Below are 23,460 nucleotides of genomic sequence, written 5' to 3' on the forward strand. Positions count from 1 at the left end.
ATTGTTGGCAGAGGGCCTGGCCCATCCTGATTGTTACTATTGTCATTTTAACCCAGTGTGCATACACGTAAGTCTGTTTTGAAGAGGACAAAGCAATACAGAACTGGGTGGGCCTGCCACTTCCCACCCTCAGAGAAGAGCATTCTGAAGACATTCGCAAAGTTTAAACCCGAAGGCTGGTGCCCCCTAAAAACCGCACACGTCCCTCTATTTGCCAAAGCTTCACCACGGTCCCAGAGAAGGCATCCCGTGCTCAGAGAGAACATTCCTCCCTCCCATTCCAGACCTGACCGTGCATCTGGCTGGGCCCCGGGGCAAATCAATGTGTCCTCTGAGCCCCATCTCCTTCAGCGTTAAATGGGTGAGAATTATTCCTACTATTCCCTTATCTAGAGAGGGTTAAGAGAAGAGAAAGATAATGAGCTGCTCAAATGAAAGTTTTCTAGAAATGTAAGAAACTGCCCCTTTTCTCATCTTTCATCACCAAAGGTGACTTTCCTCTAAGATTTCTGGACTGCACCAGACGACTTGGCTTACAAGGTCTGTGAACTCACCCAGAATTGCAGACACATAGCAAGAGTCGGCTTCAGAGGACCCAGGGTCTGGCCCCACGGGCGCCACTGCACAGATACCAAGTCTGAACTGGGAACCAGGGAATCGGCAGACGGTAGACAAAGACAAGGTCAGCATCCTTATCACCCTTCCCCACTCAGCAGAGCACGAGGCAGGCAATGCCAGTGGCTCTAACGTCTCCTGGACGGCATTTCTCAGGGACCCAACATTCCCCCCAGTCACTCCCCAAAAGTAACAGGCAACCTTTGCAGGCCCAGGCTCAGCTACAAGTCCTGGGTGTGGTGAAGTTTAGAGCCTTTGTTTGCTTTGTCCCCAAAGGCTGTCAGGACAGGGAGAACTAATGGCAGAGGACAGGACATGTCCCTATCTCTGCTACATCCATGGGGAAGACAGTCACGGGAACAAAGGCACTCAGTACTAGATGGTGCAGGCATGTGGAGTTCGCTCAGCAACCCACAGCTCTACCACCTACTAGCCACGTGACCTCAGGCGATTCACAGCGCCATCAGAGCCTCGTGTCCTCATCTGTAATGTGAGAGGTGGAGGAGAGAACAGGGGTGCCGCACGCAGCGCAGGGCCGGAGCACAACACATTCTGGAAAGGTGTTCTCCCACCCCCTCCTGCACCTGTCCCCCTGCCTCTCCACCTGGTGCTCTCGAGTTAAGGCTCTGAGTTCTCTCCAACTATTTTTTGGCCCATCTGCTGGATATCACCTTTTGTGTTTCCTCTGACTCCTTACAGGAAGTAACGACAGGACATTAAAAAAAGTAAATGCAACCGAACAGACTATGAGGTGAAAATTTGACCAAGACTTCTGGCTGGAAGGGGCCTTGCGCCCACCCGCTCCAGCCGTCTAGGCAGGACATCTCCCCAAAGTCCACGCGCGCTGAGTAACTGCGCTGGTGCACCGCTGTTCTCTTGAGGACGTTCTTCCTCCTATCCGCCCAGATCGTTCAGACTGTCACGTAGCCCTGCCTCTTATTTGCCCTAGGCAGAAAACAGAACTTCGGCAACCGAGGACAAAGGGTTATTGAGCTCTACTCCATCTTCCAAGCTCCAGGCATCACCCAGAGCTCAAATTCAGGAGATGCAGCTGCAGATCCCAGGCTTGTTGGGCTCTGTAGCTACTAAGGGCACAGAGCAGAGATTTATGAAAAACCCAAGGGAGAAGAAAACCACAGCCTCCTAAGATGTCCAGAGAGATGGCTGCTCCCTCACTTCTGGAACAACCAGGGCTGCCCATGGGAATGGGGATTCGGAGCCCTTGATGGCAGGGAGAGCAGAACCAGGGGAGATGGTGGTTTGTTACTCACATTGCAACGGTTCCCCATTCACCATCCACTGGACAGTGGGCTTGGGGTTCCCATTGGCTCGACACACCAGCCTCCCATCCTCGCCAGGAGCCAGGATAAGGTTCTTGGGTTCATCTAGCCAGTAGGGAGCAGCTGGAAGACAAGGACAGCACAGGCAGCGGGTTAGATGGCACGGGCAGGCAGAAGAGGCCCGAGAATTCCTCTAGGATGACAGGAGCCTCTGAGTGCCAGCCCCCGGCCCTCACGGCCTGGCCAGGGCTCATCCTCACGAGGTGACTCAGTCCAGCCTGCCTTTGGCCAGCTTGATACCAGAAATGCTGACCTGCCTGTTTCGAGTTCACAGAACATGAGTTCTACACCGGGGCTGCTTATGAGAGTTCCCTGTGGAGCTTCTAAGAAACACGGACGGACGCCAGGGCCATCCGAGCCCTACTGAAACGGAGCCTCAGAGGAGGCTCCAGTGGCAACTGCTTTAAGAGGCCACGATTGCACCAACGGCCCCAGCTAGGGAAGGTGGTAAGGCAGGACCTGGGTTGGCCCTTCTCGATTTCCGCTGTTGTTGCTGCAACATCAGACCTTTCAGGGAAGGCCTGATACTTACGCTCTCAGGCATTGAGTTTTGCTTAGAGCAAAGCTTATAGCTGGCCACCCCGTTCAAATGTTTGGAAACTTTCACAAATATGTGGATATGTGAATTTTTCTGCAAAGAAGGCTCTTTGGATTAAAGCTCTTGATACCCCTAAAAAAATCAAGAACCTCTGGTTTGAGTGTAGTGCTGAAACCAAGGTCCCAAGTTCAACTGAGTGTGTGCTAAGGAAGGTCTTACACTATGGGATCAGACTTCATCACCCCAACCACCCATTCAGCCCAACTGAGAAGTGACTGGCGTACCCACCACCCATGGCTGGAGTCCATAAAGGCGCATGTTCTATTGCTTACTGTAGCTCAGGTGGGCCAGCTATGCTTGGGAGGAAAGTGATTTTTATTTTTTAATTTAATTTTGTATTGAATGATTTTACAGAGAGACAGGAAGAGCAGCAGAAGGGGAAGAGGAAGGGAGAGAGGGTGAGAGATTTGTTGTTCCACCCACTGATGCATTCGCTGCTTGGTTCCTCTATGTGCCCTGACTGGGGATTGAACCTACAACCTTGGCATATGTGGATGACGCTCTAGCCAACTGAGCTACCTGGCCAGTACAGGGAAGTAATTTTTTAAAAATTAATTTGGACCATGATGATTCCCCATTTTTAAAAAGAAACAAGCACAGTACACAGCACAAGGAGAAGACGACACAGCACGGACAGGAAGGCAGAACGAATAAAGAGAAGGCTCTGGGTGTGACTCCAACAAACCAAGAAATTCACCTGCTGAGGGAGCCCAGGAGAGCTGGGCAACAGTCAGGGTGGATCTTCTTCCCTTAACACCCAACACACAGGCACCCTCCCCCCAGGGGGTGACACCATCCCTGAGAGGTCACTATTCCCACTAACCAGTGTGTTGAAAGTATCCTCCACTCACCCTGCCCCCAACCATCCTCAGAGGAAAGGGTGGTCACGGCTCCAGGGCCGGCAAAATCACCGTAATGAGAAATACACACAACGTACCCTTTACTCTCACCGAGATCGTGTGCCGGATGCTGCCCATCTTGTTGGACGCCAGACAGAAATATTCCCCAGAGTCCTCCTCGGAGACGTTGGTGATGCGCAGGGCCTTGTTAAAGTTCTCAAACTTGGCCTTGTGAGACGGGAGGTCCCCACCTTTCTTGTACCAGGCGATGTCTGGTGTTGGGCTAGGGGAGGGACCAAGCAGGAAACAAGGATTTATTTACAAACTGTTTTTCTTCAATGGAGCCCAGGACACCCAGGTGTCCTTAAAGTGTGCTTGGGCCCAGAGGGTACATGTCCTCAGACAGCTGACCCCTCCTATCCAGAGGGGCTGTACAGTGCAGCACAGAGCATCTGAGTGACTTATCTAAGGTCACACAAGGTCCTAACACATGTACAGGATGCCCACCCATCTCCTTTCCTCCTTATCCGAAAGAGAGACAGCCAGGATGGCATGGAGGTGACTATGATTTGCAGAGTCCTCACTAAGGACTGTCTGCTTCTATTTTTGTACCCGTAAATGTGGCAAAACAGAGCATGCACAAACCCCCTCCCCCGCCTCCTGTAGGCCGGCTGGAAGTGGGGTGAGACGGTACATACACCCCGGAGGCGATGCACTCCAGCAGGAGGTCCATGCCGCGGAGCACCATCTGACTGCTCGCAGTGCCCAGGGGGTACATGAAGCTGGGGGTTCTTTCTGCGACTCCTCGGGCTGAAATAGGTCAGAACAAGCTGGCATGAGCCTCCTGCCTTGGGCGCTGACTCAGCTAGGCCAAAGCTGTCAGGCTGGAAAGAAATGTCATCATGCCTCTGCTCCCCCCTCACCTCAAAGGCACCACGGCCTGGGCCCTCCCAGCCAGAACCACCCCAGGGCTGGGAATCATTAAGAGAGTGTGTTAGGAAGCTGGGGGCTTCTGGGCCCCACTGGCACATGTGTATGAGCGGCTCTAAGTTCTGAAAGGACCTGCCAAGAGGTGCCCAGCTTCCCTCACCTCCCTGGAGTGGGGGATGGGGCTGCCTGAGCACCGAGGGGCTTATTCCCTGAGCATCTTGTGTTGGGACACCCTGAGGCCAATTGGGTGGCCCCCGGGGAGGCCGTCTCAGCAGTGGTGGAAGAAGGCACAGCATGTATCGGGGCCACAGACAGGAAACCTGCCCTTGGAAACCCAGGAGACGAGAGTTTGAGATGAAGCCACAGAGACCAGATGAACAGTCAGAGCTGTGGGAGCGTTATTAGTGGTTTAGCAAAGACATGGAGAGAATTAATGAGCAGAGATGACAGGAAATCACTTCTGGGGCCAAGACCATTCTGCTGCTTCACTAATGACTTTGGAAGGGGGCTGGGAGGAGGGTGTTAATTGGATGTGAGACATTGGGGGAGGGGGGAGAGGTAAGTAGCAGCCAAGATGCAGGAGGCAATCTACAATTCAACTAGGCTGGAGCAGACACGGGCTCTGAAGTTAATGACATGCACACAGGTTTTGAAGCAGGTGGCCCACAGAGATCGACACTGCCAGAGTGGCCGTTTCCTAGCAGAAGGGGTCCTGCAAGTCCAGGCACCCACAGTTGCGTGGGGCGCACCCACAGCTGCGTGGGGCCCACCCACCTGAGCCTCACGGCTCCCTCCCAGCTCTTTGTACAGTTCTGGGGAAATCAATAGGATGGATGGGAGAGGAACGAGGAGTTTCCAACCAGCAGCCCAAAGCACAGGGAGACTGGAAGAGGCACCCCTGCCCAAAAGTGTACGATTGTAAATGAGAGGAGTCAAAAGTGAACATGTGAGCTGGGCCGACTCATGGGCTTCATGGAGAGGTGAGAGGAGGGAGCAAGGCAGAGCCCTGGGCTGGGAGCCCTCGGCAGAACGCCTGTGGGGAGAACAAAGGCGTTTTTCTGGGTGGGGGCTGTTAATGGATAGAGGAGAGGAGAAGGTGGCAGGGGGACCCCTGTCTCTGACACTGGTGTCTCCTACAGGAGCCAGACCGGCCGGTGCCTGGCTGGATCAGCGGGGTCCTGTCCTAGGGGGCATTCACTCAGCTTCTTTCCACCAGCCATCGGGGAGTGCATGTCCTAGAGTTCGCATCTGTTCCACCCTTCAGTCAGGGGAGGAAGTGATGGAACGCATGCAACGGTGGGCTGCTGGCACAAGGCACGGCACACGGCAAGTGTTCAAAACGTTCGTGGGATGGATGGATGAATGAATTCGAGGGGAGAAGAGAACAAAAAGAGGGCAACGGCTTACCCCCCACCCCACGTTATTTCTCCTTCTGTAGATGTCCTCATCTGTCCCACCAGCACACACATACACAACAGTGGCCACTAAAGGGGTTAATCCATTATGCGGTTAATTGGTTACCGTCCATACATCTATAACTCTTATAGTATCCGGCTCCCAGTCCCAAGGAAGCCTGACACCAAAGCAGCAGCTTCCTCCCACCTGTCGTCATGGAATCACCAAAAGGTCAGACAACATAAGGTCAAGGGCACCATGAAGAGAGGGAGATTTCGAGCAGGAGGCCCTGGTGTCAGGCTGGTGAATCTGTTGAGAGCCAGGAACCCCAGGATTATGTAGAAGAGTTCCCCGCCCTGTTGGCACACTCCTTTCTGCACGGGCACAGTCTGCAGGGACCAATCTGTGATCCTGTGGACATGAACTGACACCATAGCACACAGCACCAAAAGCACACATGACCAGCAAAGCATTCAGTGTGGGAAGGAGAAGTGAGCACAGTCCCGCGGTGGGACCCCTGACACGCTGTAGCCGTGATTACAAACAGGTTATAGCAATGCTTCACGCGCAGACGTGGGCTGGCAAACACAGGGTGACCCTGAAAGGGAAGAAGCTACTGGGACATGAGCCACAGCTAAACATGTAGGGAAGAACATCCTCAAAGTCAGAGGTAATCATCGGGGCCACCATCTAGAAGGCATTTGCCGTGGACCAGGCACTGTGCTAACAGCCCCACTCCATCCCCAACACCACGTCCAACCCTCACAACAAACCAGGGGTACCACCCCCACTTTCAGCAGAGAAAACAGGCTCAGTGAAGTCAACAGACTTGCCACGGTCACAAGGAGCTAATTTTGGATTCTGGACCTTTTAGCACCAAAGCTTGAGTTGTAACATCTATTCTATACTGCCTTTCTCTTTAAAGGTGGACATTTCCCTTACCCATACAGCTTTGGGAACATGTTTCATTTTCGAACAAACAAAAAAATCCAAGGGCAAAGACATAAAGGAGAAAGATATTTTTGTCTTTAGTGAGTTATAACAGGAAACTCTTCCAATATTGTTCTCAAGATAAGATTCCATCTCTCCTCAGTGACTATTAAATAAACTCAGGTCCAGGCTGACAAAAAAGAATCTGGATTGGGAGCTAAGAGGCTCCAAAGGCATCTCAACTGGATTCCTAAGGCCAGGAAAGGCTTAAAGAGGAGTCGGGGTGACACGTGATGCCATTTGGGGACCGGAAGGCGGGACCCGAAGGGCAGGTTGTGCACAGATGTGGTCAGCTGCAGCGGGGGATCCAGGTGACTGTCTGTGAAGGATAATCCAGGTGGTGCCTTTGGCACCCACTTCCTCAAGGGAGGGCGGCTGACTCCTTTCCCTGGAGAGGTGGACCCAGGAAGACTCTGAGACAAAGGCGATTACTACGTGAGACTCCATGAGACTCTATGTGGTAGAAGATCCAGTTCCCAAGGATGTCAGAGGACACCCTCCCTGTGACCACGGAGGCGGGGGCCCCTGGAGAGCCTATCCAGCCTGTTGATGTGTTTCTCACTCTCCCTGTCAGGGCTGGTGTCAACCCAACACCTGATCAAACCTGGAACCGCGTGCCAGGGCCAGGTGCAGTAACTGATGACGCCCAGCCTTGGAGCTGACCATGACCTCAGTGGGGTCATGGAGCTCCACTGAGCTCCTCAGCGGAGCTCAGTGGACACCATGACCATGAAAGGGCACCCTTGGAAAACTGATGAATATTCTAATGAATATTAAGATCCTCCCCTGAGACCTTCCCTAAAATCCCGACTTTGGAAAGCAGATAAAACGCCTCAAGACAAAGAAGCCAGATCACGCTCTCCCTGGGACACACTCACTTGAATCTCCTTTTTGAGTGAATTATCTTTCTCCTAAACTCCAAGTGTCCCCAAGAGACTTGCAATCAGCAGAGCAATGGGCAGCCCTGGGCTAACCCCTGAATCTGTCTCCAAGCCCCACTTTTCTGACTCTCCAGAGAGCTGACAGCAGCCCCGCTTTGGCTCACCCCTTTCCTATAAGATCTCTAGGGAGCCAAAGCAGCCCAGTCTAGTCTCTCTCCTTTGCTCCTTCTACCATTAAGTCCTTGTTTCACTGCCCCCAGCTCTAACAAACGTACTCTCAAAATCACTTGGACTTGTGAAATCTTTCCTGCACAAAGTCAAGAACCCCCACACTACAGGCCAGCCTGAGGCAGACCCACTCCGGCCGGGTCCCTTTCCTGTGACAATGTGAGCCCTTGTGAGTTTTGCTTGGTTTCATAGCCCCTGATGGTTCTTACAACCCCCACTTACTCCCTTGTTATAATACCTACCACTGGTCACCAACTGGTTTAAGGGGCTGGAATCACTCAAACTTATTCCATTGATAAAACAAGTTTAATGTGCACATGCCCTGAACGGTTTATCTTTTACAAAGCGAGGATCTGGGACCAGATGGTTTCTGAGGGGCCTTCTGGCTCTGGTGTACTCCAGCTTTAAGAACACCTCCCTAATAGGTTACCCGGAATCCAATTAGAAAAAAAAGCACATTCCACACCAGTGTGCTGGGGCTCTTGACACAACTGGCCCCATTATTTTGAAAACAAACAATGCCCAGAATCCCAAAAGGGCCCCTGCTTCCTCAGGCAGTAAATCTCTTTGGCAGGACCTCAGTGTGGCTCTAGCTGCTTGGTGCCAAGTTTGAGCCTTTGCCTGTCTCCCTGGCTCTCACGCTCTCTTCCCATCCTCCACTCCAGAGGCCGATCATTGTTTATATTAGCACATCACAACGCAGACACTTCCTATCTAGATGAGCCCATAGCAACCCCCCTGGGGACTCAGAGCCTGGCTTTGGAGGCGTAACTGATGATGGGGACCAGCTGTCTTGCCAGAGCCAGAAAATGATGATTCCTATGACTGCCTAGGGAAAACAAGACATTCTCCAGCCGTGGTGGGATTAACTCAGGTGTGGAAATAGCCAATTACTCTACTAATCAGCTTGAGCGGCCAGTCGTGTGATGAGTTAGAAATATGCCTCATGGAAACCGCTCCTTGACTTGCAAACGTGGGCGCTGGTGGGCATCAGGTTTGCAGGCACTCCCAAAGGAGAGAAGGGGCCCAGGTGACGGTACAGCTTCATTTATAATCTTTGAAAAATTTTTATTGATTTTAGAGAGAGAGAAGAAGGGGGAGAGAGGCTATTTCATTTATAACTCACCTTGGAAAAAAACTCAAAGTGAACTCTCACTCTTATTTCCCAGGTAGATTTTTAAAGGGACAAGAGACCGGTGACATGGTGTCCCCAGCAGCTGCGGCTAGACTGCAACGCAGGCGATTCACATGGAGACACTTAAGAGTTGGTGAAACACACACTACAAAGCTTTCTGTGATCCTTAAACCACTAATAGGATCACAATACTGTTTCCTCCATATCCATCCTCAGACATTCTCTGTTCACCTACTACCAACTGCTAAGTTTCTAATAAACCCTCCAAGAAACTCTTCTGAAGTCCTACCCTGGTTTAACCAGCTTGTCCAGGATTCAGCAACTGGAGGCCTGCAAATATGAGGAGACCACACCACCCCATAAGCCACCTCAAACTCCCAAACTGGCCACTGTTTTCCTGGCAAGCAGGGCTCTGGAAGTGGCCCCCTGGCACCCTGGCCTGGCCAACTGTCAGACCTGCCCCTCAGCATGAGTTAATGACACAGTATCAGTCAAGTTAGGCAAACTGGGGTTAGGACAGGCAAGGTTACTCCCAAGGTTACCACAGCGACTCACCACTGTACATGTCAGGGTGGTTTCTTAAGGACGAGTCGTTATAGGGGTGGTCTGCAATAAACAAAAGAGGGTGAGCCAACAGGAGGCGGCGGGAGGGCGCAGAGGTGTCAACGGGGAGAGAACCAACGGAAACGCAAAGCCATGAACACAACCGGGGAGAGCACCAGAGGCCTTTTGCAAAGGAAAGACATGGTGAATTTGGAAAGGAAATGTGCTTGGCGAAGAACAAGCAACACAAAACAGCCCCCCAAAGGAAAAAAAGGTTAAATCCTGCAAAAGAAGGCCATAATAAGTTTCTTTGTAATCAAAACAATTAGGCTTGACTCTTAATTGCTTGGTCCCACTCTATTTTCAAACCAATGAGGTAAGGACTAGTAATATTCTGTAGCAGTCTTATGAACAACCACTTCTCATCAAAGTCACAGTTCCCAGGTGTCTGGATCGGCCAGCTCTCGGGGCACTAAAGAGAAAGGAGTGTTTGTGAGCCCTGAGGAAAGAGCAAAGTCCTGCCTGAGCGGAAGCTGAGTTGCAAGGGGTGGGGGTGAGAGGAGACAAGCCGAGAGAAATGGTTCATAGACAGAGTGGGAGAGGCGGACCCCTGGCAGTGCCCAGCGAATGTGTGCTGACCAGTGACAAGCACCCCTGACCTGACCCAGGGGCACCACCTGGTCTCCCAGATGTATCTGTTGGCAGAAGGGCCTCCTTCTGAGGAGGCCAGAAGTGGTCCAGGGAGGGGGGAGAGCTAGGCTGAGGTTCAGATTTCAGGATCAGAGGAAGTTTGGGTGGGGGAGAGGGAAAGAGAGGCGGAGCGAGAGAAGTGTGCTTGAGTTTTGTGCTGGGAACGGCCTGCGGACTAAGCTGGAGATTCAGAACTCTCTAGATGGCCTGGGGGTGAAGATATTCCTTAAGGAGCAAGACCATGGCCTCAGCTCCAACATTCAGTAATTGAAGCCCTTGGGCATTTAGCCGCCAGTGAGAAAGACATTTTGAAATTGGGCACATAATTGTGCCAAGATGCTTCAGTTGCTTTTCACTCTTCTACCACGGGTCCCCTCCAGCTACTGGGGTCAAGTTCTGACAGTACCAGCAAGGGTGGGGGTGGGGCAGCTCACTGGAAGCCGAGGTGCTGTGCCACCATATTTGCATATATGAGACAGGGCCAATCCCGTTAAAACTGATCGTGGGACCCTGAGCTCTTTTCTGGGACTGCGCTGCATTGCATTCCAAATCTGCTAACACCCAGGAGGAAGATTTCAGTATTTGGAACTGTCCCTTAAGATAGGGCTTGTGGTAAAAGACCTAGCCTGTTTGGGAAGTCAGCATGGGCTTATCTGGAGCGAAGGGTGGGACTGGACATGCAGAGAAGGAAGAGGCAGAGCGGCAAGGGGTAGGCAGGGCTGTGGCTGGACTCCGGGGGTAATGGTCCTCTCCTGGGGAGGGCAGGGACATACACAGCTGACAGGCCTGTGTCATGCTCCCATCCAGAGAAGTGACCCAAGCTCGGCCTGCACCTCACAGTCTGCAGATTCTGGAGCACAGCTGGGAAATGCAGGGAGACCTTCTGGACTCCTGGGAGGGTGTCGCCTAGACAACAGGCATTAGCGGGGAGCAGGGTTAGTGCTTGTGTCTCTTCAGGGAGACCCTGCCGCCCTCCCTACTGACTGCCTCTCTGTGGCACAGGCAGGAGGGGCGGGGCCTGCTCTGGCAGGGGCAAAGTGGGACAGGCGCGTCTCTGTAGCCTGGCTCCACTGTTTATCTTCGACTGCATCCCAAACCAAATTTAATTTAATTTATTTTATTTTGTAATCATCACCTGAGGACATTTTTTCCCCACTGCTTTTAGAGAGAGAGGAACGGAGGGAGGAAGGGGGAGAAAGAGAAGCATCAATGCCACAGAGGAACATTGACTGGTTGCCTCCTATATGTACCCAGACCAGGGATCGAATCTGCAGCCTGGGTATGTGCCCTGACTGGGAATTGAACCTGCAACCTTTCAGTTATGGGATGATGCTCCAACGAATTGAGCCACACCAGCCAGGGCTCAAAACAAATTTTAAAAATGCCTTTGGATTGCATACTACTGTTTGTTAGATATCCCTTCCTTCATGCAGGTAACAGAAAATTGACTGTGATGAGGTTTATTTCTTCCCCAATAGACCAACTGGGACAGAAACTCCTGGTGAGACCTGAGTCTTTGAGGCTGTCCCAACTGGGCCATTTTGCCTCCCACCCCTAGACCTGGTTCTGAAGGTATGAGAACAACTGGGGCCTTTCCAGGCAGGGCAGTGGAGAGGGCACGGCTGTGCCCCAATGTGGGCCAGCACAGACACCCGGCACTTGCTCCCAGCCAAAGCTGCCCCAGGGAGCCGGCAGGGTTCTGTTCATAGCACCCAGGGCTCCCCAGCATCGGGAGGGGTTTTCGGTGGCACAGAGGACCCAGAAACAGGGCAGAGACAGATATCCCTCACTTGAATGAAAAGAATGTTTCCGGAAAGCACAGCTTTTAAATGCGGCTAAAATTTCTAACTGCTTAATCCACAGAGGATGGCTCTTCACCACCTCCATCTCCCTGAGTCTCCCTGTGTGACAGTGGAGGCTCTGCCCCAAACCACAGGGCCACCCGACTCGGTCCTCAAACAGCAGGCTGACCGCAAGCATCTGCCGGGCAGGGAGAAAGGGGCCCAGGTGACGGCACTGCAGGCTGTCCAGCATCTTGCTCTTGCCATTCCTTCCCCCGAACTGCCTAGCACTTCCAGCCCTTTTGCGGCTCCAAAGGCCACTTTGAGGTCCTGGGCAGACCACACTGTCCCCCCAGCTCAGCCAGCTGGCAGGCGGTCACTCTGATGTGCACTGGGGAGACACCTCAGATGACCCAGCTTTCCTCTCCAGGGCTCCTCTCTGGGCCTAAGCCTGGAAAAAGAAAGCCAGGAAGGGGGCAGCAAGCAGACTGAAGCCAGGTGACCCTGCCAGGAACCTGCGGGGCTCCTGGCTGTCCTGATGGCCATCAAATTATGACAGCTCGGAACAGTGTGTGGGGGCCCGCAGAGGCAGGAGGGGGAGGATTGGAGGCAGGTAAAATGGGGTCAAAGACAGAGAGAGGGAAGGAAGGAAGGAAGGAAGGAAGAGAGAGAGAGAGAAAGAGAGAGAGAGAGAGAGAGGGAGGGAGAGAAAGAGGAGAAACAGAGAAGAAGGAAGTGAAAAAGAAAAGGGAAGAAAAGAAGAGAAAGGGGGGAAAAACCACATCAGGAGAAGGGGAAACTGCTTCTCACAGACCCACCACGATGCCATGGTGGGAAGAGAGTGGGGCTGGGCTGACTCTCAGCACTGCCTGCCCCTCTCCGTGGGGGCAGGGGCTGATGAGGAAGAGAGGGCATGAGGGGGTTGGCCCCTACTTGTCCTGAGTGAGCAGTTCTCCTAAGTCTCCCCCCTGCCCCATCCCCCCAGGAGGCATTGTCGACCACCTGTCCATGTGAGCTCCAGGAAGCCAGGTTCAGCCTCTTTTCTCCAAACTGCAGAAGCTGCCAGAGCCCATGTGGTGACCTCTGCCTGGCCTCCCTCACAATCGCCCCTGTCCACAGTACTGGAAACACCACTCACAGCTGAGTAGGACAGACTAAGGTCTTTGGAGAGGAGGCTCTTCCATGGAAGGCATTCTATAAGTCCATGGGGACACCAACGTGGCCTTTCAGTGTGCTGAGCAGGCCAAGGACTTTGCAGCCAAGGCTCCAGGCCAGCAGGTCCCTGGCAAGAAGTGTGTCTCTGAACTGAGTAGCTTCTCTCTCTTCTGCGGAGGGCCACCAAGGCTACAGTGGGTCCGGAAATGCTGGCCTGCTTTGATGCCAGTCAACAGAATCAGGGAGTAAAAATGGAAACAAATAAAACTAAACATAAACTGCAACCTGAAAACACAGCAATTCGATACGGTCCAACTTATTCATATCACAGATCAGATGAGATTCAGATAGGTACACCCACGAAGTTAGATATCCTGCACTGTGGCTTTATTCTAGGAATAAGGATAACCAAACAATGAGTAGAAATAAAAGAAATTATCAAGCTGAGTACGTGAGAGGATGCCTCAATGACCACCTGAAGCAATGCTTCTTGGATTCCGGTGTGTGTCCAAATCCCCTGGGAGCTAATGAGGTGGAACCCGGCTGGGACGGGCCTGGGGCCAAGGGCTCTAGGTGAGTCTGATTCCCACAGAGTCTGAGAAGCAGGGCCTTAGAGCAGGACCACGCTGAACTCAAGGCTGCAGAGTCAGGAGATGTTTAAGAGAGGCTGAAGTAGCTCAGGCGCAGTGAGCTACAGACTTCTAGGTCAGCCGTGGGGACGAGTCCCCCAGCCCCAGGGACCCGGGGCTGCTCAGGCTAGGTGGGCTGCTGCCCCCGGCCCCAGGCAGGGGCCTGCACTTACTGGTGAGGACCTTGAGGGTGAATGGGTTCTTCTGCTGGATGGTGTGGGTGAAGTGGAATCGAGCGTTGCAGCTGTAGTCGGTCTGCATGTCCTGCACCATTACGTTAGAGAAATACAGGTCCCCATTATGGCCCTGGGAGACCCGCTTATCTTGGGTGATGGGCTCCATGGCTATAAGGAAGCAGAGGTGCAGTAGGAGGTTAGTGGTAACAGTAACAGAAATCACGACGTTCCAGCCAGTGAGGCCCTACAGGGTCCAGGAGTTCCGAGTCATTCAGTCTAATCTGACTCTCCACTCTGAGGTGGGGCCGATTCCTGCTTTATAGGTAACAAACAAGAGGACTTAACTGTTGTGGCTGCAAAGCAGTGAGTGAGAGTAGGATTCAGATCCGGCCTGCTTGCCCACCACACCCACGCCCTAAGACCAAGCACTTCTATCTCCTATTCACGCCACAGAAATGGCCGACTGACACCGGGGGCCAGAAGGAGGGGACACGATCCTTCAGATGCTCCCAAATCAGGAGCCAAATTCACTTGTTTTATTCTTTACCCTCCACTCCAGCCCCAAGAAAGAAACAATACAATTGTGAGACACATATCAACTAACATTGCATGCCATTGGTTTTAGGATGCCTTTCAATTTTACAGATGGGAAAATATGAAAATGTGTGTTTCTTTGAATTAATGACATCACAGGAGTGGCTGAGAAATCTGGCTACTTTATCTGTATTTTTTCAAGCACTGTATCTAATGCGAATGCAAACGGCCAGGTTTCCAGGTGCTCTGGTTTGCAAAAGTCTACTCCTAAGGCTGACTACTCATAGCAAACTCTTTCCTATCCTCTGTGAGTGTTAAGTCACCATTTCTTAAAGCACAAGGTTAATGATGCCGACTTCCCAACAATGGGCTGGCTGGCTCTGCAAAGCATGTATCAAAGATTTCCTGTAGGCTTACTATGTGCAGGCCCTGTGCTAGGTACTGGAGAAAGAGAGACGAGTGAGAAAGACAGCTCCTGCCATCAAAGAACCTGAAGTCCAGGAGAAGAGACAACACATAAATAAATAATTGCGATGCAGTGTGATGAGTGAGAAGCCCAGAGAAGAAGGGATGAGCTGAGAAAAGGAGGCTTGAAGGCTGTGTGATGTTTACAAGGCAGAAGAGAAAGGAGCTAAGAGGGTCCAATGCAGCAGCAACAGGGTGTGTTAAAAGTGAGAGCACCTGAGAAGGGGGGTGGGTGGGGGCGGGGGTGGGGGTGGGAGGAGGGCTGGAGAGGCGCTGGAGAGGTGCTGGAGAGGCAGAAGGGACCAGGTTGGGGAGGGAGCTGTGTGCCAGGGAGAGGAGTCCAGACCCCGTCCAAGGTGATGAAGGATCCAGTGAAAGGTTTGAGCATATAAACGAACTGTCACACTCATGTCTTTAGAAAGACTGGGAAGGCCAGTTATGGGTAATTATTGTAACCCAGGGAATTGTTGATGGTGGCCTGTGCTGGGGAGATGTCGGCGAGGATGGACAGAGAAAGAAGGTCATGAGACCTGCTCAGGAAGTAAGAGTGTGATGCAGTGTGACAAGTGTGATGCAGAGGATGAGAAAGGAGGGACTGAACTGTTAGCTAACAGACCAGCACTCCGTCTATGGCCGGGCAGTCTTCCCTACACATGTGCTGAGGAAAGAGAGGGACAATGACTGGGCATAAAGCCACTCTCGCTCTGCAAAACCACCACGTGCAGCAGTGACAAGGCAGTCTCTTTTGGAAGCAGGGTGGTAGGAATTCAGGAATAGAGAAAGCGACAGATGATAGGCAGGAAGGGCTATGGATTGACAGATGGATGCATATATAGGGAAGGAGGAAAGGAAGGGAAGGGAGAGATGGAGGAGGGGTGAGAAGCCAGGAAGAGAAATAGCAGTCCTCTATTCACCTCCGTAATGCGCCCCCTATAGTGTGACTGAAAACAGAGAAAGAAACTTTGGGAAACTGAGGCCCAGAGTGGCTAAATAAGCCTCCTCCCAAAACTGAGCTAGAACAGCTCCGAAGGATGGCGCTCTGTCCCCTGCTGCAAACCTCTCACCTCACCACCGCTCCATTATCAGAGCTGCATTCTCGAGTGCCCCAGTCTGTCCTGACAGGAGAGACTCCAGACCAAACCAAGAATTAAATAAAAGAGGCTTGGCACCAACCTGCCTCCAACTGGCCCACTGAAAAACACAGTTTGTCCTCTTCCTCCCTATTCCTTATTCTCTTGCTCTTGATCATCACAAATATTACTGAACACACACTGTGTATCTAGCACTGTTATAAGTACCTTGGACATATTAATTTATTTATCCTTACAATAATTCTATCAGATAAGTCTCATCCCTCATCCTCATCCTCATCCTCATTTTTCAAGAAGAGGAAACTGAGGCCCAGAGCTGTTAAGCAACTCACTTAAGATTACACAGCTAATGGCAGCTGGGCGTGGGAAATGAACGCAAGCAGCCCTCTCTCTGCAGAGCCTGTCCTTAGCCACGTGGACGCCTTCCACCTGCTTCTCACAAGTCAAGGTCTTCTAGCCTTGGGCAAGCTCCTCCCCATCAGCATACCCACCCCACTCCCCAAGATTAAACAGACATAAAACACCAGGTCCCCAAGACTCACAGCTGCTCATCCAGAAGATGACTGGGGATGGCAGTCCGGGAGGTGGGTTGCACTGGAGGGTCAAGGGGGCACCTTCCTGAACCACCACTGGGTCCAGATTTTCCTTAGGCCACAGGGGAGATTCTGGGAAGAAACAAGGAGGAACACGAAATGAGGGTTCCGACTGGGCCTGGGGCGAGGAGTGGGGTTAGAGGTAGGTGGGGGGGGGGGGGGACAAAGGAGAACAAGCGGGACAGGGGAGAGGGGCGGGGCCCAAGGGTCCAAGCAGGCAGAGGACGGAGGCCTTTTGTCTGAGTGGGTGCCTGTCTTCAAAGACTCCTCTCCTTCCCCTCCTCCTGTGCCCAGAGGAATGCTGTTCAAGACTCTGGTTTGGAAACTTCCTTTTCAAGAAATCTTTTTGATGTGCCGTGCTCAGAGGCAGAAAAGCAAGCAGGACATGCAGGGCCCCAAAGCACAAACAGGCCAAGGATAGGGTGGTCCTTCTAGAATGACCCTCCATGTACCCGGGAGCAGTATCTCAACCTGCCCCATGCTACTCACTGGACACCTGCAGGCGGATCCTATTGGACAGGGCTGTGCCAAATTTGTTGCGGGCAAAGCACTGGTATTCCCCCTCGTACTCCTCCGGCCGGCCGCCGCTTCGGAAGTCAATCACCAGGGTGCCAGACCTCCTCCTCATTGACACGCGGGGGTCCTTGGCAACATTGAAGAACCTGCTGTTCCGAGTCCAGTGGAAGCTGTGGACAGTGGGAAGAAGGGGGAGGGCAGGGGCAACAAACAGTAACAGGGTGGGTTCCGGGCTCCAGGTGGCAATCTCAGGGCCCTACCCAGACTCAGTCACAAAACCACACCTTCATACCAATGGGCCCCAGCCCGGACTGAGTGACAGAACCTCCTGAAATCCTGAATGTAGTGTCCCCAGTCCCATCCCTGTGAATCTCCAGGGGCAGGTGCCTGAGAATACTTTGGTCCAACCAAGGCTGGGAGTCAGGGTTTCACACGACAGATACCCAAAGTATCCCCTGGGGATGATGTTCTCTGGAGGGGTGGGCAGTGATTTTGATTTTTTCAAATCCAGAGTCAGCTGCTGCTTCCACGCCAAGGCATTCCCCACCTCCAACTAGGAACACCAACCCAAGTTCGTATTTCACCCAACCCACACACATCAAGAAGCCGGCTCTGCTCCTCCTGCCCCCTTGTTTGATAATCGACTCTCAAGCCAACGTGGAACGGGGTTCAGGTTGTCTGTGCCCCTGCCCAGTGACCCAGGTGGAGACTGAAAGGCAGCGGAGACACATTATGGAGCCCAGAAGGGGCAACTTTGAAAATAAAAAGCAGCCTCCTTAAACCTGAGCTCCAAGGGGAAGGGACTAGCATGTCCCTCTGCTTCTCCTGGGGGGTGTGCGTCTGTAGCTGCTCAGGGTATAACCTTAAAAGAAGCAGGGGCAGGAGCGGCTGCTCAGCGCTGTAGGTGCTTTGTTCCCATAGAGGAACCAGGGGGGGAAGTCTGAACCTCAGAGGCAAGGTCACCCAAGCCCTGCCCGGCCCTTCAGGGTGACTCCTGCTTCCCCCACCATGGGTGAGGGAGGCTCTGCTTGTTCTAGGCTCACCGCTCGGAGTCACACGAGGTCACGCAAACTTTGGTGGGGGTGTGGGGCAAAAGGCGGCTGCCACATCCCCGGGGCTTCACTTTGCCTCCTCTCTCCTGCTGAGATGTCCCCTTACATGGGGTCTTATCATGCCTGGGTCTGAACTGGGCAGGAGTCTCCTGAAAAGTCCAGCCTGTGGCAGCTGCTTTAAAGATGGGGGAAGAAGGATAGCATACCACCTCCATATTGCCAAAGCTCACCAGTAGAAACAAACCTGGCCTGGGGTGTCACAGGCCTGGGTTCAAATCCAGCCTCTGGTACTCTGAAGCTGAGTGACCTTGGAAAAGGTGCCGAGTGTCTCTGTGCCTGCATTTCCTTCCACATCACTAGCTCAGAGGAGCTTCCCCAAAGAGCAGTGAGGTGGCTGAACAGTGTGAGGAACAACTAGCACAGAGCCTGGTGCACAGCAGGCTTTCAGCTCGTGGTCTGCTGGCACCCCTGTGATGCTGATGTGCCCAGAATGAAAGACTCAGGTGAGCTAGGGGGAGGGACTTCCTATAAGCTAGGCACGGGGAATGATGGGAACACAAGGCAGTGCTACCCTAAAAGTCAGAAAACAGTATCTGGTCCTGGCTTTTTGGAGTGACCTTAAGCCTCTTAAGTTTGGGGGTACCCAGTTCCCTCATCAGCTAAATTACCTAATTTTCCAAATTGTACTTTCTACCTAGTGGGGGCTGAGTGGATAAATTTAATTTCTCAGAGGCCTCAACGACCATCAGGCCCAAGGCAAGGGAGCAGTTTAAACACCTTCTTATTGGCCCCCTTCCCTCCGCCCAGCTTGGATTTTCCCGCCAGGGCACTTACCTGGGGGCAGGGTTTCCCTTTGCTTCACACTCGATCAAGATGTTGTCTCGCGGGTCCACAATGTGGTCCTTCACCGACTGCTTGGTGATGGTCGGTGGCTGGGACACTGCAACCGGGCAAACAGTGGGCAGTCAGGGGCTGCAGGTACCGGCCCGGGTCCCTGGCTTAAAGAACGGCTGAAATTAACAGCTTTGGGGCCACACAGAGCAGCAGGCAAGCAGGGTGGACAGTGCCCCGTTCTAGAAAGGGACGGGCGCCACAGACCAAGCATTAAGAAGAACTACTGTAGAAGGTCAAGGTGTCCCTGTGAGAAACTGAAGGCCAGGCTTCTGTTTGCCCCACTGTTATGTCCACTGCTTCATACAATGTCTAGAGCACAGTAATTATTGATAAATGTTTGTTGAACGAATAAAGGAACAGAAAGCAGCTCGATTTTTAGAACTTAGGGGCTGTGATGGTTCTGAGCCCTGGAGGGTCAGCAGACGGTCAAACTGTGGTGAGGATGGAGCTGAACGAGGCCTTAGTCCCCAGGGAATTTCCCAGGGCCTTGTCTGCAGGCCAAAGGGCGCTTCCCCCTGGTGCTCCAGTGCCAGCCACCTGAGGGTGGGGAAGCGGTGCCCTTCTTACCCACCTGCCTTTCCATAGGCTGAGCCTCCTCCCTTCCTGTACGGTAAGAAAGCTCACTACATGGCTCTGCTGTCAAGCAGCCCCAGCATGGCGGTGGGGAGGCTGAGAATCCCCTGTGTCCTCACCTGGCCTTCTCCTGCCCCTCCTTCCTGCCCTCTGACCTCCCAGAGGCACAAGTGCAGAGAGGCGTCCCCCCCACCCCCAGGACTTACGCTCATTCTGAATGCTGGCTGTTAGTTCCGATGGGTTAGCATTGTAAGGGGAGAAAAGAAGACACCAGTTATTACACATGACCCAGCGCTCAGCACGTCCTCTCGCCCCAGCACCCAGGGAGGAGGGACAAACGGGCTAGCGGCGGGGGCATTGTGCACGGGCTCTCTCCCGCCAGCAGCGGAGCTCGGGGGAAGAGCCAAGCTGGAGGATGGATGGACCCATCAAGAGCTTCGTGGAGAAGGCAATGCCTTCCCCAGAGGCCAAACCATGCAGTGGACCAGAAAGACCCGCTGCTGACCAAATGAAGATGTCACCAGGTAAGTCCAAATGTCAAAAGTGGCAACGCTGCTCAAAAGAGGCTGGGCTCTGGAGTTGCCACCTGTCACCTCTAGACGCTTTTTGGTGTCAGTGCCATGGTGAAGCTGAGGTGCCAGGAAGGGGTGGACTGGAACCACCGCTACAGGACAACCCCCCACGGGCCCAGCAGGTCCACAGCCCTCACTCCTCCCACTGCCCCTTGTCCTCTCTCACACATGAAAGCACCCGCTTTCCTCACTGTTTCCGTGCATTTACAAAAGGGGCGGGGCACGCACCTTCCCAGCCTGCGCCTGAGACGCCTGTGTACTGGTGTGTGTGTGTCACTCCAACTTTGACAAGCTTGGGAATCACCTGAAGGGGGTGGTGAAAACGCAGGTTCTGACTCAGAAGACCCTGCAGTTCTGACGAGCAGCCAAGTGATTCGGACACTGGTGGTCTGGGGACCACGCTTTGAACACAAGTTTTTAGATGGAATGTTCCTTGTGGGAACAAGGTCTTGGTTGAAATGTGTCTGCTGAAAAGAGAACACCTGTTGCTATATAACTTTCAAAGCTATTCTTTCCTTATGATTAGAATAGAAAGTAATATGCCTCTCTTTTCTCATGCTGGTGTGGATGTCGGGTACGGCGCTGACGCTGGGGCTCACTTTCTCAGAGTGAGCACTTCCTGGAGGAAGCAGAGGCTGCTGTTGAGCCATGGTGACCTTGAAACTTCCTTGCTTTCTTTTTTTAATCCTCACTCGAGGCTATGCTTATTGGTTTCAGAGAGAGGGGAAAGGTTAAGGAAAGAGGGAGAGAAACATTCATGCAAAATAGAAACATTACTCGGTTGCCTCTTGTATGTGCCCCAACTGTGGACGGAACCCACATATGTGCTCTGACTGGGAATCGAACCCACGACCTTTTGCTTTACAGGAGGATACTCGAACCGACGGAGCCACACCAGTCAGGGCAACCTTGAAGCTTTCTGACTGGACCACAGTGAGATGTGGAAGAGGAAGCTGGGGACTCAGCAAGGGGGCAGTCTCTCAGAAAGGGAGGAGGCGGAGGCAAGACAGGACCAAAAGTGGCATGAAGAGTCACAGGGAAGAGAAGACAGATACCAGAGAGGGAGGTGGAGGGTGGCAGGGGTGAGTGTCTACTATATGCCAGTACGTGAAAGTCTTGAGGGTGAGACCCATGAAAAGGTTCAGAATAATTTTTTCAAGTGGGCCAGGTTTCTGCGGCCTGTTGGGCACAGCACCTCCGTCTGCTTTGCCATTCGCTTGGCCCCCAGGGTAGGAAACAAAAAGGGATGCAATGGCCGGGGGCAACACCCAAGTCCCTGGTGTCTGAACTCACGCTCCGAGGCTCCCTCCCCACCCCACAGGCAGCACCCTCACCCACACAGGACTGTCTGTGAAGACTGAAGGCCGTGGGGGTGGTTTCAGAGAGTGGTTCTCCCGTGGGGCCGGGGAGGCTGAGCGAAGGGGCCACTTTCAGGAGGAGCAGGGCCGACACTTGACCCCCTGCCTCTGACCACAGCCCAGCCTCGGGTTTTTCATTTCAAGATACAGGTGGTGTCTCCTAGGTGCCCACATACAGTTGACGGCTCTGGCCTCACCCGGGATGGGAAGGCTGATGAAGGCTCTGCTTTGCCCTCTGCTTTGCCCGTGTGGGCCTCAAACCTCTCTTCCACCGAATCAAATGCTGGTTCAGTGGAAAGACCCCTAGACACCGTCCAGGGAATCTTACACCCAGAGAGGAAGTCGCCTGGTCAAGATCACATGGGAGGCCCGTTGCAGAACCGGAGGGGGAACCAGCTCTTCTGCTGCCTGGTCCAGAGGTCTTTTTACAAACTCACCCTCGACCAGCTGGGGTTTTGGCACGCTGTTCTTCACATTTTAGACAAAGCTGAGTGAGAGGGGAGACCTGGAGGGGCGGAGGCTCTCAGGGCAGTCAGAGCCCCACACTGAAATCCAGCCAGGGTGTCTGGAGAATCTGCTCGCCTAAAGAGGTGATGACGTCTGCAGCCACCAATGTGCCACCAAGGAATTCACTGCAGGGACACAACCCCCCGGAAGACAAGCGGCCACAGGGAGAAGACAATGGGGACTGTCTGCCTAGGGTCAAGGGTGTGACCTAGTCCTGTGACCACCCCCATTCCCCATCCTGTGTCACACCACCTGCCCCTCTCTCCTATGGCACTTGCTGGGTGACAGAAGTAGAGTGGAGAATAAATTTGTTCTTTTGGCTTCCAAGAGGGAGAAAAACCTTCCAACAGGCTCTGTGGGGCGAGGGCCGATGCTGCCCAGTATTCACACACCTCTTTCCTTCCCCGACTCTGATCCTGTGACCTCTGCACTCATCCTTTGGAGGATGGAGTGAGTGTGAGTGTGAGTGTGTGTGTGTGTTGAGGCCACCCTGCAGCGCTGTTTGGGGTGACGGTGAGGAGGAAGTGTTTCTCCCACCCCACTGCCCTCCTCTGTGGGCGTCTAGGAGAAAAATGCTGAGTCCCCTGATGTGCGGAGGGAGACAGAGGGGCAAGCTGCCAACAGACTCACTTTTTGGCAAATCTCTCTGGTTGATGAGGTGACTCTCTGCATTCTTCAAAGGTCACATTGCTCTCCTTGAGGCTGGTGAGGGGGAGGTGGGTGCGTGTGACTCCACTGGCAAAGCGGTGGGGACTGGAGGCTGGGCACTTCAATGAGGGACTGTGCAGCAGCCCAGGGCTCTGTTCCTGGAGGCCTGCTGCACCCCAACTTCCCAGAGCAGGAGCAGTGCCTTGTCTCCAGACAAAGACAATGCCCCCTGAAGGGGCAAAGGAGCAGAAGGGTACACCTGGCAGGGCAGCCTCTGGGCTGAGCCCTCCGGACTCCTCACAACACAAAGGGAAAGTCAAGAGTGCCCAATCTTAGGTGGTTCCCATGTCTTGGCTGTTGGGAACAATGCTTCAGGGCAGAGGGGGCGCAGCTATCCCCTGCCTTTTGCCACAACATAGATGGACCTCAGGGCATCATGCTAAGTGAAATAATAAGTCAGGCAGAGAAAGACAAATACTGTATGTTCTCACTTATACGTGGAATCTAAGAAAGTCAAACTCAAAGAACAGACCAGCATGGTGGTTGCCATGGGCTGGGGGTGAGGGACAGTGGTCAGAAGGTACAAACTTCCACTACAGGAGAAGTTCCGGGGATCTACTTTACAGCATGGCCACTGCAGTACAGGCACATCTCGGAGACATTGCGGGTTCAGTTCCCGACCACCACTAAAGAGCCGACATTGCAATCAAGTGAATCATGTGAATTTTTGTC

The 23,460-nt window shown here is 53.1% G+C and overlaps 1 protein-coding gene across 4 annotated transcripts in view; it reads right to left on the reverse strand.

The window, feature by feature from the left end:
• Positions 1-23,460, reverse strand: part of NFASC (neurofascin) — a 198,591-nt gene that overhangs the window by 51,244 nt on the left and 123,887 nt on the right. For 3 of the 4 annotated variants that reach the window (XM_037067077.1, XM_037067076.1, XM_037067078.1), the window contains exons 4-11: positions 19,850-19,867; positions 19,011-19,116; positions 17,098-17,294; positions 16,558-16,680; positions 13,923-14,093; positions 4,091-4,202; positions 3,491-3,675; positions 1,887-2,018 (exon numbers count right to left, since the gene is read on the reverse strand). In XM_037067077.1, coding sequence (XP_036922972.1) covers positions 1,887-2,018; positions 3,491-3,675; positions 4,091-4,202; positions 13,923-14,093; positions 16,558-16,680; positions 17,098-17,294; positions 19,011-19,116; positions 19,850-19,867 — 1,044 coding nt within the window. The remainder of the gene's footprint in view (positions 1-1,886; positions 2,019-3,490; positions 3,676-4,090; positions 4,203-13,922; positions 14,094-16,557; positions 16,681-17,097; positions 17,295-19,010; positions 19,117-19,849; positions 19,868-23,460) is intronic. The other variant, XM_037067079.1, reaches the window with a different exon arrangement.

Source organism: Sturnira hondurensis, unplaced genomic scaffold (assembly GCF_014824575.4).
Source record: "Sturnira hondurensis isolate 20B ecotype Veracruz unplaced genomic scaffold, ASM1482457v3 Scaffold0017082, whole genome shotgun sequence".
NCBI lineage: Eukaryota > Metazoa > Chordata > Mammalia > Chiroptera > Phyllostomidae > Sturnira > Sturnira hondurensis.